The following is a 16379-nucleotide window of genomic DNA, read 5'->3' as shown; positions in this document are numbered from 1 at the left end:
ACATTGGACATTACATACAGGTGTTTTTTGGACAAGGTAAACACTGGGTACGAAATCGTTCGCGGACAGAACAAAATACTGCGACAGGCATACAAAGTGACGGCTAATGGAACTTTAACGTAGTGAGAAATCTTCGTTGGGATCTAAACTGCATGGCTGACATTTTAGATTACTTGCAGGCGGAAATGATCGCTAGTTCACAACAAATATCAGCAACACGTTTAAAATATTCGAGTCAAAATCTCTCCCCCTCCCCGCGAGAAATTCAAGTAGTCAGGTCAACGTTCTGTCAAACTCTACCCCGATGAGAACATTTGGCAGCTCGGTCAAATGCGATATTTCCAACGAGAAATCATTGTCAACGTGAAAAAAGGCGAAATATCTGTTGGTGGTAGATACTATTGTGAAGGAAGTACAGGCATCGACCGAAGCTTCACACAGCGTAATACAGCGCGATGATGCCGTCGCTGCGGGCGGTTCAAGCCATACACTTCAACACAATATCATAAAAATAGGAAAATTGATAGAAACGTACATATTGCCAGGCGCTGTCTTGTTACTATGGAGACTGTTCATTCTTATATGAGTTATCTCTTTAATCTTCGGTTCAATTCAGAATTGACCCATATTCGTCTGTTACAGCACTTAACTATATTATTTCAACCCTGATCGTATTATTGTAACGTGTTTATATTAGCCAACCGTTATTCTGTCAGAAGTGATGTGTTTTCAGTTTTTTCTAATCATTTTTTATGGAGGCTGTCAATATATCATGGGTATGGTGAACGTTGCAAGACTGACAGCAAACGGGAAAATGACGCCACTACCATAGATGATATTTCACCCACTCTAAAAGCATACATTGTCTCTTTTTTGAATCATTTCCATTTGTCTTGGCTGTCTATCAAGTCCTTTTAGCTTTTTTTGATTATTATGTTATTTAGATATGCGTGAAATAAGTGATGATTTTTTAAATGTTTTGGGTGATTGAAACTCACGCAACATAAAATATTTGCCGTTAAAAGGGTTAATGCCTTTATTCTACCGTCCACAAATCAACTTATTTTTTTTATTCTGGAGGTGTATTCGTAGCGGCATTTTGTATTCGACTGATCGGAACAAATCGCGCATTAAGCACGGGTGAAATAAGAGTTCACTTACCGTTTCTACGTGTTAGCCAAACAGCCGAATCAATTCTAATTCTCTTATCACGACGCCGTGATGCCCTGAAACTGCGGATCTCCCATCGCTCTATCGTTCTGCACGATCAAGAAAAAAGGAAACTAAACACACACACAAATGTTACTTTCAGGGAGCATGGCTACCCAAAGTTTGTAGTTTGATTTCAATGGGTCTGTACACCCACATGTATCATATCACATATAAATATCAGGGGATGCTGATATGCGAGTGCAAATTCAAAACTTAGCTGCTTTGTGATAGAGACCCGCAGGTACTTGCATATCTGTCTTAAAATCACATAGCTTGCATTCAACCAGAACGGCTTCGCAAATCATCACTCAAAGGGCTGATATTTTATTTGTGCGAGTCACCGAGAAATCAGGTACGCGAGTCACCTGAAGGCAACCCAATTTTTTCTCTTCTTTATGTTTTTTTCAATAGCAGACAAAATTAACTGATTTTATATTGACAGCTCCGAAATACAACATTAAGGAAACTATTGAGCAGGAACAATTATAGTATGAATAAAAACGCCATTAGCTTATTTTTGCAAAGCAATCGTCATTTTAGATTCAAACAGAGGCCATCTCGTATCATTTTGCTGACAGAAATATGGGTACTTACCTTTTTTCGCATATGTACGCATAAGGCGCAGTCGACAAATTTTGAGGGACTGCGCATAATCATGGCGTATACTCTAAATATGGCTGCCAGTGTATACGTGTGCTAGGCAATTTTGATAAAATGTGTATGGTGCGAGAAAAAATACCACAAAGGCATTAGGATAAACTGATCCTTTGGTTTTCATCAACAGATTCAGCAGTGGAAACTTTCTGTATTATGGACGGGATTTCGAAAAATTTCATTGGAATTCGACTCAAGTTGCCCATCGTAAACTACACAAATGGACCGCTATGAGCAGACATCTAAATCACACCACATTTAAATCTGATTAAACTAATGTGCATATGGTTTTGGCGACGTTAAGTCCTTTGCACATGCATTACTCAGCTGTCCTTGTTAGCCTTTGGTCACCTCTCCTGACAAGATAATAGTACAGGGACTCCGACTATGCCATTTGTATGTCTGGTTTTAGTCTGATTGCTTATCAACGCAGTCTATGTTGTATATAGTGCACTACAGACTCTTTAGTTTATTTAAATTGAAAGACACTTTCCAAACACGATCATGCAGATGGTTTCAGCTTCTGGGGACTTATAGGTTGCTGATGCGTTGTCGATTGAGTTAGAGGGCGGTTCAGATTTGCACAGAACACATCCCAAACATAAGAAATAAGAAATTAAATGCGTGTCTCTATGGCTCTTGATAATATATTACATAAAAATATCTTTTGAAATTCAATTAATTTCTCTATATTAGTTTAGTCAGGGATACGTTATTGTATATATTCCATGTAATAACACTTTCTTTCCCCGATATCAACAGTTCCATTTGCAGAGCAATTATGTCCGACATAACGATTGGCTATTATTTATTCATGTCAAGGAAGTCAGCGTAGTGATTCTAAAATTATCTGTGTGAGATAAGATTGTATCTCCCTCGCACCAAGCCACTGGGTATACCTTCGCGTCGTATCATTTCCGTGATTCTAGTGACCTTAATGCGACCGCTCTTTCAAAAATGATGAGAATTCCTAGGTAACCATTAAGTGACGGTTCTGCGATGGGATCTCACTCTTTGAAGGTTCCCCCTGCGGCTAGCAATCCAAGTGCCAGGATGCAAGATCTTGCTGCCCATCGGAGTAATTCACCTAAACATGACAGATTTCAATTTTCTAGTCGCATAATCACTGACTTACCTTACTACTCTTTTGTTTAGCATTGATGCGCGCGAATTCAACATCTATCTCTATGTTGATTTTTTTTTCTTATGAGTTTGACTTACATGTCACATCATAAAAATGAATGAAAGTTCATCAGGGGTGATGTAGATCTTTGTAAGGGCTCGCCAAAAATGATGAAAAATGATTATTTCAGGCCCATTGCTTCTAATTCTACAAAACATATTCACATGACTGGTGACGACACTTCTTTTACGATTATGTAGTTGTCTTTCTTAAACTTACTCACCTTTATTCCTCTATTTGGATGTGAGATATAACCACCCTTTAAGGTAGTATGCGCCTCGAAATTGCATGGCTTCAACTTTTGCCCGAACTTTCCTCAACGAAACTTTCAACCATTCTCGAAAAAAAAGAAAGAATAAAAATCGAGAGTCACCGTGCTGATAATGGTACTAGAGAAACAAACTACCTGATATTTACCGACGCTTAAAATTCAAAATGGCCGCCAACCCCGTGTTACCTCTGTTTGGAAATATTAAGACTGTTATAACGTTGCTTACTTCAATACCTTTAAAACCAGCCCCCACAAGCGGTAGACCAGAAAAGAGTTGTATAAATTTGAGTGTCAGATTATATATCTGTCCCCGAGGCACATTCTACCTTAACGAAAGAAATCACTGCAGTCTATTTATCGGCGAGTCGTTGTTCCACAATGCCGAGTTCGTTACTGAATATATTTGTGAGTGGGCGACTTTTCCTGCTGCCGATAGAATTTCAGGAACATTCTGTTTTTGTGACTGTGTTAATCACCTAAGAATGTGATCGAACCCGTCGTGTGGTTTTCATTGAAAGTCGGCACTGACAAATTACCCCTATCATTACTTTTATTCCTGTAATTTCGGAAAGTCTGGTCAAATTTTTAGGACAAATATTAACTTCTTCGCGTTAATAATGAAAAACCGTGACGTCAATTGGACATACCCCTATTGATCAAGACTCAACCAGGCGAAAACATTTGTTTCAAACGTATGTATTAGTCGTTTTTTAGTAAATGGCTTTGAATTTTCACGATTTGGTGTAGGCCTAGAGCTGAGAATCTCTATCCTACATTTATTGCAGAAGAAGGTGATATTATCGGGCAAATGTCAGAGGTTAATTTTCTCGGATTTGTGCTTTACCGCTGTATGTTAAACCAATGCGAATGTTAGTGACATTTAAAAGTGCTTGGAGGTTATTCCTTGATATGTTTTCTTATCCATATGTTACTATATTTGAATAAGATGACTCTGCAAACGAGACTACGCCGCATTAGTTTGCGTACAGCGGTCCTGCAGACAGCTTTCGGATAAATATTTTATCCGTCACGAATAAGGGAAATGACTGTAGGTTTGAAGTTCCAAGCCTTACATATTGCACGATTTTAGGCCAATCACAGTGGGCCAATGAATATCTTCCATTGATAATGACCCATTGTTTGCTGATTTGCATACTGAAACAATGCTTATGAATACACTTTGCATGAACGAATACAATTATTTCGAAAATGTACATATTACATGTTTCCTCTATATGTTCATAAAAGACAGCTCCCACCTACTCTTTAAAATTTGCTCAAGGACAAGGAATTCATAAATTTTTAATTATGGTAATGACTATCAATTTTGCTTATGACCTACTTGCGAGTAGGCCTACTTCAGAGACAAACGGCTTTCAGAATTAACACCGTTATTTTTTTTCCCAAGATTTTTCAATTCTCTTCAGGTATACAACTAGCATGGACCCGTCGAAACATATGAAGTCCTGCATTTTTGGGGGCAACAAAATATATTTTTTCCAACAGCTCAGACACAGTGGCCATATTGAATTTCGAATATCAGTATTACGGTTTCAGGTAATCTGATATCATGTTTGCATATTCAGTTTTGATTATAAAGTTAATACTTTGACGTTTCCTTTAGTGCAGTATGGGCACATGTTTAGAACCACGTGGATTTTCAAAGTCTGGGTTGTCTTTCAGATAATCGTATTTTATATGAAATAATGGCATGTGCTTTGACAGCCTGTCTGTGCTTCTATATCTGCTTATTGATCCGCCATTTTAAGAAATCCCCAAATAAATTGAAAACATACTGGTGAAAACGAATGATAGAAAGTCATAGTATTTTTTTTTTTTTGCGATTTTATCCTTGTTGATGTTTTTCGGAGGCAATTTTGTTCCCCATTGCGCAGCGTGCAACTGACACCAAAGAGCGAAAACACACAATCCGAGCACTGCTTAACCAACCGCGCATGCGCTGTAAATTTCTCCGACAGTAATAATACGTCGCGACGCAATTACCGACGCACTCGGCTCGATCGATTTCTTCTTCTTCAATCATTTATTTTCGTCATTTATTTCTTTATAGGAAGTACCGACAAAGATTGAGCTACCACCGGTCATTAAGAGGAGCGCCAGTACTCCCTCGATAGGTAGGCAAAGCTGTTGTTGTTTGGATTTTTCTGAGCGTAGCAAGATTTCTCGGCCCACTTTCACTTTCAGGTCTCACCTTACCGATATATGTGAACGTCACAGCTTCCCATGGCAACACGAACTTCTCCGCGAGTGATTAATGCGTCTCGATGACCCTCTTTCAAAACAAACATGTCAAAAATCAAGTTGTGCGCAACGCGCGAATACATAGAGGTGAATGTGAAATACATAGTCCTGATTGTACGATACAGGTACGAAGTCCCAGGCGAGGATCTTTTCTGATCCTAATCTCAAATACAGAGCAGTTGTGATGAGATGTCTTCGTCATCAGTGTCAAATTTCCACTTGTTTTATCTGCCGAACTAATTTTGATGAGCTGCAATGGTAATTTGGTGTCCTAGTCGTACGGTGTTTTTAGAAGGGGCGATAGCTGTAACCATGTACAGTCCGTGTAACTTTTTATAATATTTCATGATTTGTTTTTAAGAAAACAAGACTAAGTTCATTTTTTTATTCTATTCAGTCCAGAGTGCGTCGAAATACAAAGTTTTAGCTTCGCAAACACGTCGCATTGTGTGCAAGGTGCAATATCATTGTCGATGAATGATTTCCAAATTCAGATGCCAGTAGTAACATTCGAGGGATTTCACACAGGCTGTGGTGACAAGTTGAACACTCGGACATGTTCGACACGATTTCGGGCATTTAATTTTCGAGACGATTTCGGGAGGAGAACAAAGAACTGTATTTTACCAACGCAATAAAAATGCGAGAAAACAGATCAAACGTTACAGCTTATACCAAGCTTTACAGTACTGATGAAAATGAATGTTTTTACTTCAAACTTTTAGGAATCATGACAGGTTTAGAAGTCGTCGCCGATCAATCAATCAATCGTGTCTTTTCACCCCAGGAGAATTTTACTCTGAACAAATTTCAGCAAGAAAATAGCTGTCATTTCGCGTCAAAGGTTAATATCAGACGTTGACTTAAAGGGAAACAGTCGTCGGAACTGCGCCTGTGCGAGTTTCTTGTTTACAAACAATGTATTTCATGCACGATATCTAGATGCACCTCATCATCACAGCTGCAACATTTAAGTGCATGTTTTAACTTTCATTAATCACCATCGTACCTTGGATACAGTATTTACATTGGTCGTGTGGGTCCCATACGACTTTTGGGCGCAGTTCCGACGACTGTATCCCTTTAAGAGATCTTAGGCTGCAAGCGCGGTGAACGTACAATTTTGGAAAAACTTCTCTCGCGGTTGACCAACTAAATTCCACCGAGAAGCGGTGGTTATTGTAACAAAAACGTATAATTGAGTAAAATTGCGAAAAATCGATGCGTTGGGTCAATGCGTTCTTCTAAAGCTAAAGGGAAGAAGAAATAAATTTGTTTCATTTTTTGAACGATTATCGAATGTCCTATTGGCCTTGTTTCCCCGCAATCTTTCTCTCTATCAGCGCAACATAAACGAGAAAGCTGTTACATCTTTTAAAATCTCATGAAGCTACGTTCCAACTTGAAGGATGCAGCAACTTGGGTGATTTTTTTTAACTTGGGTCCTGCATGTAAGGTATTTTATGTAAGATTATATCCCTAGATTTGTTATTAAGCAAACAAATAATGTCATTCCTAATTTCCTTAAATCATTTTGTTTGTTGTCGAAATCTGTACAACATTTCTCGTTCATGTTGTATATCTCGGTCCATGTACTCGGAACCCAACGAGAAGGCACATAATTAGGAGTCCGATAAAACCAGGTCGAGTTTCCAAAGCTGATTATTGGTGACAGCTCTGCGGGATCAATCGAGAGCTACAGATCTTTAGCAAGTTAAGATTTCATGCTAATAAGCGGCTTTCACAAATCCCACTCTTTTCCATCGTTCGGTAGCGGGTATCAAATTCACGGCTGATGATTTTGGTGGGCTAGATGACGTGTATGCTGTACATGGTCACAAATAAAAACACACAAGTATACAGGCCGTCAAGATGTGCATGGAAGAATACTGTTGACGTTATTTGGATGGGTGTTCTTTGACCTTTATTGAACTCAAAGTACACGTGCCTTTCACAGATACTGCATGTAATTGCTGATGGCGATGAAGTGTTGCGTGCATGCCCTCTCAGACTAATATCTGTAACACAATTGTCTGTCTTTCTGTTTGTCGTCTCTCTGTACGTGTCTGTCTGCCTGCCTGCCTGTATGTATGTATGTATGTATGTATGTATGTATGTATGTATGTATGTATGTATGTATGTATGTATGTATGTATGTATGTATGTATGTATGTATGTATGTATGTATGAATGTATGATGTATGTATGTGCGTGTATGTAAGTATATATGTTTGTACGTGACATGTACGCATGTGTTTATGTAAGCAAATATGTACGTATTTTAATGGGTTTTTGTTCGTATTTCTTATAGCTTGCTTATTTTTATTTTCACAACTTTCGTTTCCAGGACTTCTTTTGAGATGCGCAGGTTATGACAACATAACGTACATGGTCCGATGTTTTACCAACAGCTAATGTTTCTTCAAGCGACATGTTTTACGTGTATAAATAGTAATCATTTTGCTGTGTACCTAGTACATTCTATTTCCCCGCTAGGCCCGTTACTTTCACCAAAAGAGTCAATTTGTAGCCTCTACTATTCTCAGACTGTCGTTTCATCGCTTGGCAATCTCTTCTTCAATTGATCCAAAGGATATAATAAAACAGACGTTGATTTCAGCAGATAGTTAGCCGAGATGTGCAATTCACTACAGTTTGATGTTTTCAACTGCAGCCACTACACAGAGTTCTGAAAGTTTTTAGAGGGCACATCCACATGAAACCAAAGTTACGGCCGGGGTTTCAAGTCAATTGGGGATTGTAGCTTGTAAAGCTTATAAAACGCAAACTAACGTAGAGTTTGCGCCCATATCTCTTACAGCCAGCACGCTGATCGAGCCTTCGGTTCCGCCGCAGAGCCAAGAGACATCAGGAAAGAAGGTTCTATCCAGGAGACACTCTGATAAGGGTTATTGTTCTTCATGCGACGGTGACGGTTACGGCTCGACGTCTGCAAACAATCCACAGCGAAGAAGGCGGAAGCTCACACCGGCAATATCGCAACCTCCCAGCGCCGAAGGTAGGCCCATACCCAATACCGTTCTGTACTACGGCACAGCGTCGGCAGCGACGTCGACAGTGATTACTAGTCGATGACGTCAGACTGCAGTAATTAGATGGCTGTAAATGTTGCGTTTAACAATTGTCATGATAGCTTCAATTCAGAAAAAAAATAAATTCATCTCTGCGAGTATTAAGTTTTGTTTTAAGTGGCTTGCGCCTTGGGACTTTTTGAAGGGGACTTTCAGCATTGCTTTCCGAAGTCAAGACTAAAAATCATGGGTGACCGTGCAAAATCTGGTACTAGAGAAACGAATTACCCATGTTAACCTACACTGATGGCCGCCATCTATACGTGTTTACTCTGTGTGGAAAAAATAATTTCTGAAAAATGAAAGCTATGAAAACTATGCGTGTAAGTCAAATGAACCCCTACAAGTGGTAGACCATAAAGGCGCAGTCTACACATTAGGCCAGGAAGAAAAAATAAATTGTTCATCGGAATCGCCGCTTCTACTTTGGCATATTTGGAATTTTTTTTTTTTTTTTTTTTTTTTTTTTTTTTGATCGCGGCAAATTCTTACTTCCGCATTACAAATATGTTTAGTACTGCCGCTGGTGGCGCCCTACACTTTGTCGGGTTTTCGCGGGCACGGGATTTTTAATGAGACTTCCTACGTGTTTGTACGGACTTAGTTGACCGCCAACACGTTGTTGTGACGTCTGAATTTGGCGAATCACGACGCAAAGTGGGTCGATTTGGTTAGGTTAGTACATGTCACATCATGAGTATTAATTTGATCGCCAACATTCGACGTGATGGCCAACAGTTAGTTCTAAAGACGCTATTCAGTGTTTGTCCTTATATTACGTTCGGCGATTTGTTCAACAAGATCGTGACAGCAGATGGACGGTGCATCCGATTGAATGAAAATTGCATCGAAAGTATGAAAAATTACGGCAATGACAAAACACATGGTTGCGTCGATGTTAAAGTACGATCTGAATGATGACTATATAACTTCACTCCGATCACAGTACAGTGTTGTTAGACCATTGTGTAAACTGTGTAGAGACAGTGCAGACAGTGGTAAAGAGGTCAAAACATGGGGCCAAAGTAAAATGAAAAAACTCAGATGCTAGATCCCACCAGGACAATATTAAAGGACAATACTGAATTGTTGGATTTCAGTGATTTGCTGTACATATCAGTTTTATTCTGAGAGAATGTTGAAATATTCAGAATATGTTGTGCAAACACTAACTGTGAATGTAATGGCCTATGTTATTGTTGGGAAATATAGTCTTGAATTCAGTTACCAGTATCAGTGTTTCTTGTCTGAGATATTTCTGGTAAAAAGGGAAACAATTATCTTGCCTTTTCTGCATCTGTGCAAAAATGCCAGAGAACCGCGTTTACCTTCGGCCTAAAAAAAATAAAAAAATTTCGCTCGCCGCTCCTGGAACTTGGTCCAAAAAATCCGATGAACAAGATTTTTTTTCTTCTCTGGCCTTAGTTTAGTCTCTCAACTCACGAAAAAGTTTCGCAAATATTCAGTAGAAAAGCTACTGCTAGTTGATATTCTACCGTGACCGTATTTCGTAGTGAAGCTATCAGTAGAAATTACGCGCTGAAGATAGTTAACGATCCAAAAGATATGCCATAAAATAAACATTAATTAGGAATTTACGCTGAATCATAATACATAATGGCTGTGTGAAGCACATCTAATTTACAATATAGCACGGTTAATTCCTCTTCGTGCCACTACTCGGGCGCAATTATTTACGCCACTGTTTACGAATTATTTCCTGCTGGGTCTTGCAGAGCTGAAGGAGGGATTGAGAGTATTGAGTGCGCGTAGCATCGATGAAGTAGACGAGACTCTTCTGTCGGACTCATCTGAAGGTGACAGTGCGCCGGAAGAAGAGACTTTGGAAGGCGGGAAAAGTGAACCAGCAGACGACAACACCAGCAGCAGCAGCAGTGAAGACGAAATAAATATACGTCGGACGAGTGACGACACAGAGAAAAAGGTACAAAGTGAAAACTTATTTATTATTCGCTTGTTTCCAGCGCTCTTCATATGTCGTTCGGCGGGGAATACATTTGCTTGTTTCCAGCGTTCTTCATATGTCGTTTGGCGGGGAGTACATTTGCTTGTTTCCCGCGTTTTTCATATGTCGTTCGGAGGCGAGTTCCCCTGGACAGCACAGGCGTGGTTGTCTGGAAAATAGCCAGGTTTTGTCACGTTGGGTTGAGTGACCTTCGTTGAAGTATTAGAACGTAGACACCTTCAAGTTTCTCCCATTTGCTTTTCGTCACATTGGACTTTTTTGAAGTTATTCTCTAAAAATATACAAATGACGGAGTTATCAGAAACAAAACTTTGGTGAATAATGAAAAGTTAGATTCGTGACTTTTTCAATTTCCTTGGTTTACGGTAATTTATCTCTTACAAATCAAAATCAAATAAGACGTCTATAAATTTTAATTCAGATATGAACTTGATTGACAACACTTTTTTACGGTTCGATATCCGAACATTGTTCAAATTTAATCTCTGTTAATTTGATAAAGCCGTCTTTGTGATCTTAACAAACGGCAAATGCAGCTACACATTGCTGAAATAAATTCACTTTCATTTTAATTATCGGATACCTTCAAATTGAAGTTTGTACGATCACATAGCTTCAGATATAGATTTAGTCTATTTGATTGACATAATCTGCTGACAATAATCGGGATCGATAATTATGCAGAGCCTTAGCAGTCTGTACATAATAACGTCTTCCGTTCAGGCATGCGTAAACTCATAGCCTTGCAGCCGCACGAGTATACCCGGGAACGATAAAAAGTGTCCGTATTGGCAACAAATTTTCCCGCTTGTTGGAATAATACTATATCTCGTACCCCATTAACCTAGCTAACTACGATAATTGGACCCAATTATCCGTATTTTTTCACAGATGCCACCTAAACGAAAGAGCACGCCTGCGAGTTTGCCGCGTTCGCCGTACTTTGCAGGTAAGGTTCGGTTACCTTTAACGGCATGACGGCAACACATTGCTTCATTCGTCGACACTTTGGGCTTGTTCCCTGGGTCTTTTTGCTCGGCACGGATGTCAATACTTTAACAAGGCTTATCGTCAATTTCTGATTTCTTTTGGAATCTGTGTGAATTTGATGTAGGCTGTTAAAATTCTTGCAGCCTCAACTCCCACAATCGTTATCGTCGCTGTTTTTGGATAAACCCGAGGTCAGAACGGAGATTCATTTGGACAAAGAATTGGATGCATTTAACCAAAAAGTTTATAAGCTTATTACTTGAAGCGCTTGTTTAAAAAAGGAATTGCATTTTATAAGATTCCTGCCAATCAAGAAAAGGAGAGATACCTCAAAATACTCCCGCAGCTAACTCGTAATTACAATCAAATTGCAATGATGAATCACTCGAAAGCTCGTTTTTAACATTTCTTGATTGAAGTATCTCTCATTGCCACTGTCACTTTGCCGCCATCTTTGTCGTGGCGAAGCAAGTGAAACCAGCTTCTGTCGGTGTTTTTGAATTATACACGACAGCAGCAGAGATCACCACCATCACGATGCTGTTCAGAAAAAAATGGACCTCTCAGATGCTCCATTAGGGTTTTTATGTCTCGACACCTTGTCAGTATCCGTTGCTCCGTGATTGGAAACAGTTTGTCTGTGTTTGATGTCTGTGTTTGGTGCACACTTTATACACGCCATACTTTCTGTAACAAGGACATTTTGCACGCCCGTTTGGTAATCAGCGCAATTTCCAGACCAGGTAAAGGATAACGACTTTATTCTTAGAATTGGACATCGTTAGAGGATTACAAAGATCTTTTATCACCATGGCAACAAGATGATGATAATGAGGATGATGCAGGTAATGATAACTTTTGATGTTTACATGCAGCTCCGTCCAAGGGGAAAGCCATCGGCAGCGACCCTCTCATTTACTACGAAGACGACGAAATGGCTAATAACAGCGTAAATGATGATAATATGTCGCTGGATAGCGGTGTTTCGTGCCACGAGTTCGACCTGGAATGCGTGACTTTTTCCGACCCGGAAGATGAAAGGTTCAACATTTACAAAAAAGATGGAAAGCGAGCCAAGGACAAACTGAGACACTCTGAAAGTGCCCCGGAGAATATGACTTACGGTATCTCGAAGTCGGAGGATCAAAAGGGGGTGTCCACGAGGCAGAGAAAGCTCACACCGGCAAAACTGCAACACCCGCCGACCTTTAGAGGTAGGTTCGAACGAACCGTTCTTCCATCACTGGCACTGAGAGACTATGGTCGAAGGAATGTTTCCAGAAATCAAAGTGATAAAATATGACACGTTAAGAGAATTCTACGCTAAGAATCATCATGCGTTCAAAAACATGATCTTTTAATGGATGGGTGTTTGAATAGAATTATGAGAGTCCAATCTTTTTCAATGACAATTTATAAATCCGTAACAGCGTGTGATGTTAAATTACTCTTCTGGTTTTTAGTGTGAGTTGTTTATTCTGAAGAAGCCCTGTCTTAAATTTCTTTCCAAAATCGCGCCCTTTACATCTTCCGTAACTCAATGATGCACGGCGCTATTTAGACTTGGTTGAAGTCTGTGATTTGTGAATGTTTGAGTGGGATGAACGAGATGATTTTGTTCTGTTTTCATGTGAAACGCGTGAGTGGGGTGAACACGATGAGTGGGGTGAACGCTATACAGGGGAGTTTCTCCCGGGATCCGGCAGAAACTAACTCACTATACTGCGCAGACTCAAGGGTAATGCATTCAATCGCCAAGAAAACCTGACCTGGGCTGCCAAATTCCAAATAGGTTTGTATGAAATAGGAGACACACAACGGAAACTATTACAAATGATTTTAATTTTTTTTAAATTCACCAACTTGAACCAAGTCTAGGCGTTATTCGCGCCCCAGTAAGTATCATGTGTGACCTATTATTTTCTAACTTCCAGCAGCTCCTTCGAGGAAAGCACACAAGTTCACTGAAAGTCTTGAAGAAAGCATCGAGGAAGCTGAGAGTGAGCAAGTTTGGAAGGAGAACAAATTAAACCAACAAACCACTCTTTCCTTACCCGAGAGGACTTCACCGAAGATCAAGAAAAAGAACGGCGACTCAAAGACGAAAGAAATCGTGCCGACGAACACTAGTGGAGCTAGGAAGAAAATCCCGGCTGCGGGGGACAAGATGAAGGTGCTTGAACCGGCTGACAGGAAAGGCGGGGAAAACGAAACGAAGTCTTCGAAGAAGGGGCCTGGCAAATTGAAGAGGAAAAACACGCCTGCCTATTTGATTAGACAGAATAGGTTTGACGGTAAGTGACTCTTTGTTTCTTGAACGTACGGTCAGAATGAAATTACATGTATGATATCCCGGGCAGGGCTTGAGTCAGAAAAATAGGAAACGTCCCCCTCCTTTTGTTTGTTTTTTACCATGACCTAAGAAAGGATAAAAGGTAAAATCTGACATATCATTTTTGTAACCGCGAGGGATTTGGTGTACCGAATTACACGTTGACTTTTTTACCTATTGAAAATGCCATGAAGTTTGAAGGGTTTATCCACAGTTCCTCCACCCACGTTGGTGCTGGGACCCTGGGCTAGCTTTTGGAACGACCACACGTTTTATGGGTGGTCGAAACCACTCCGGTCCTTCCCGCCTAAACTTCATACATTTATGTAAATTTTACAGTGCCCTCGCAGTCGGCTAAGTCAAAGGTCAACCAGGCTGTGGCGGAAGACGACGAAGACGCTGATGAGGCTGTGAGTAGTCCAGCGAGCACAACGCAGAAGAAAAGTAGTTCCCCAGCAGCGCAAAAAAGACCGATTAGTGGATCGTCATCTAACACTGATGGACAGAACAAAGATGATAATAACAGAACTGAACAATCCAAAACTCAACCTAAACCGATGAAAAAGGTGCTACGGAGAAAAAATACTCCGGCAACATTAAACATTGCTTTCAAATTAGACGGTAAGTTCTCTATGTCTTTGTTCTTGAGGTATTCGACATTTTTATTTATTTATTTATTTATTCATTCATTCGTTCATTTATTTATTTGTGAGCAGTCGTAGATGGTTTGATTGCTTGATAGACAGACTGGCAGACCGACAGACAGACAGACAGACAGACAGATAGATAGATAGATAGATAGATAGATAGATAGATAGATAGATAGAAAGATAGATAGATAGATAGATAGATAGATAGATAGATAGATAGATAGATAGAAAAATAGATATAGATTGATAGATATGTAAAAGGAAAGACATGAACCTAGCTTGTCAGTTAGCGAAAATAAAGGCAGATAAAATTGTTAACAGTAAAAATATCACAATATTTGTAATTTTCCAGCGCCCGTATTCAGCAACCTAACATGTTTCTTAACATGCCTACGTACTAATGCAAGCAAATGTTTATCTCTCGCCAGTTAAGAAAACTCTACAGGATGCAGCGATAGATTCCTTCCAGGAGGAAGATGCCGAGAATGCGGGCGAGACAAACAGCGACGAGAACAGTGAAGAATCGCCAGTAGAGGGCGCTGTCGGATGCATAACGATTACTAAGGATGAAACGGATTCGGACGAGGACTCCGATTCAGATGACGAACCGTCCGGGAGGGTTTCAAATTTAGGCGACCTACCAGATGAAAAGATATACGAACATGTAAGCTCTTTGTTTTGTGTTAAAATGCATGTCTCTAAAATAATCAACATTTTTGTTGGCGTTCAGTTGAACCAGGTAGACTTGTCAGGCCTTGAAGCATATACACACTCGACCAAACAGTCATCGAAACTGCGCCTGTGCGAGTTTCTTGTTTACAAACAATTCGTGCGCGATGTCTAGATGCGCCTGATCATCATAGCTGAAAAATTTAAATTGTACGGTGTAGATTATGACAGACATGTTTTAACTTTCATCAATCACCATCGTACCTTGGATACAGTGTTTACATGGGTCGTATGGGTCATTAGATTGTTAGTAGAATGTATTACTTGGATATTGTATAGCAGTTATGGCGACCTACCCTAAAAAATATAGCGAGACTACAATTTCGAAGACATGTTTCGACTCACATTGCAAATTTCTGAACGTGGCCTTACCGTGACTCGGAGAAGAAGTTATTTGAAAAGCGATGGCTTTGGTTCTGTGTCTGTAGACACTATTATTCTAAATTGAAAGTCTGGTATAGTACTGTGATAATAGTCCCTACTTCTCGCTCGAGCTTGTAGTTTTGTCAAATCAGGGGTCCCCATAATTCCTTTAGTTACATTGGTGAAAGTGACTTTATCTTTTCTAATTTTTATATTTAAAGTCCTTCAAGTTCAAAAAATTACCAAACACACGCGCTAATGTGAAATTATCTTTTTCTCAATCAGTCTAACTCGCAACAGGCGGCTCGGACGCGAAGACGAAAAATTACCCCAATACCACCCATTATGGCGCCACAAAACAAACCAGGTAAGTACTCGTGTATATGTCTTTTGCTAAAAGAAGAGAAAATTGCCCATATGCAGATATGTCGTATTGTAGGTCAGACGTTTTGAATATCACATTAAAGTTATGACATTCCAATCTGGGCAGGATGTCAAAATACACATACTAATGCATTTGTCATACAGTGTCATACTCGATACAGTAAGATAACAACTAGCAAAACAGATGTTAGCTGCAGATGTTGAACGTCTTTTATTCTACAATGCACAACATGCAAAGATAATGACACATGCATGTGGGTCATAAAGTCG

The 16379-nt window shown here is 39.7% G+C and overlaps 1 protein-coding gene across 2 annotated transcripts in view; it reads left to right on the top strand.

Annotated features, from left to right (window-relative positions):
* Positions 1-16379, top strand: part of LOC139143823 (nucleolar protein dao-5-like) — a 67120-nt gene that overhangs the window by 47551 nt on the left and 3190 nt on the right. The window contains exons 2-10 of one of the 2 annotated variants that reach the window (XM_070714398.1): positions 5392-5455; positions 8404-8601; positions 10411-10619; positions 11553-11610; positions 12527-12865; positions 13589-13945; positions 14323-14604; positions 15062-15297; positions 16011-16092. In XM_070714398.1, the coding sequence (XP_070570499.1) occupies positions 5392-5455; positions 8404-8601; positions 10411-10619; positions 11553-11610; positions 12527-12865; positions 13589-13945; positions 14323-14604; positions 15062-15297; positions 16011-16092 (1825 nt within the window). Of the gene's footprint in view, positions 1-5391; positions 5456-8403; positions 8602-10410; positions 10620-11552; positions 11611-12526; positions 12866-13585; positions 13946-14322; positions 14605-15061; positions 15298-16010; positions 16093-16379 lie in introns of both variants that reach the window. The other variant, XM_070714397.1, reaches the window with a different exon arrangement.

The sequence above is a fragment of the Ptychodera flava genome, chromosome 11 (genome assembly GCF_041260155.1).
Source record: "Ptychodera flava strain L36383 chromosome 11, AS_Pfla_20210202, whole genome shotgun sequence".
NCBI lineage: Eukaryota > Metazoa > Hemichordata > Enteropneusta > Ptychoderidae > Ptychodera > Ptychodera flava.
Note: the sequence above shows the minus strand (reverse complement) of the source record. Positions and strands in the feature narration are given on the sequence as shown.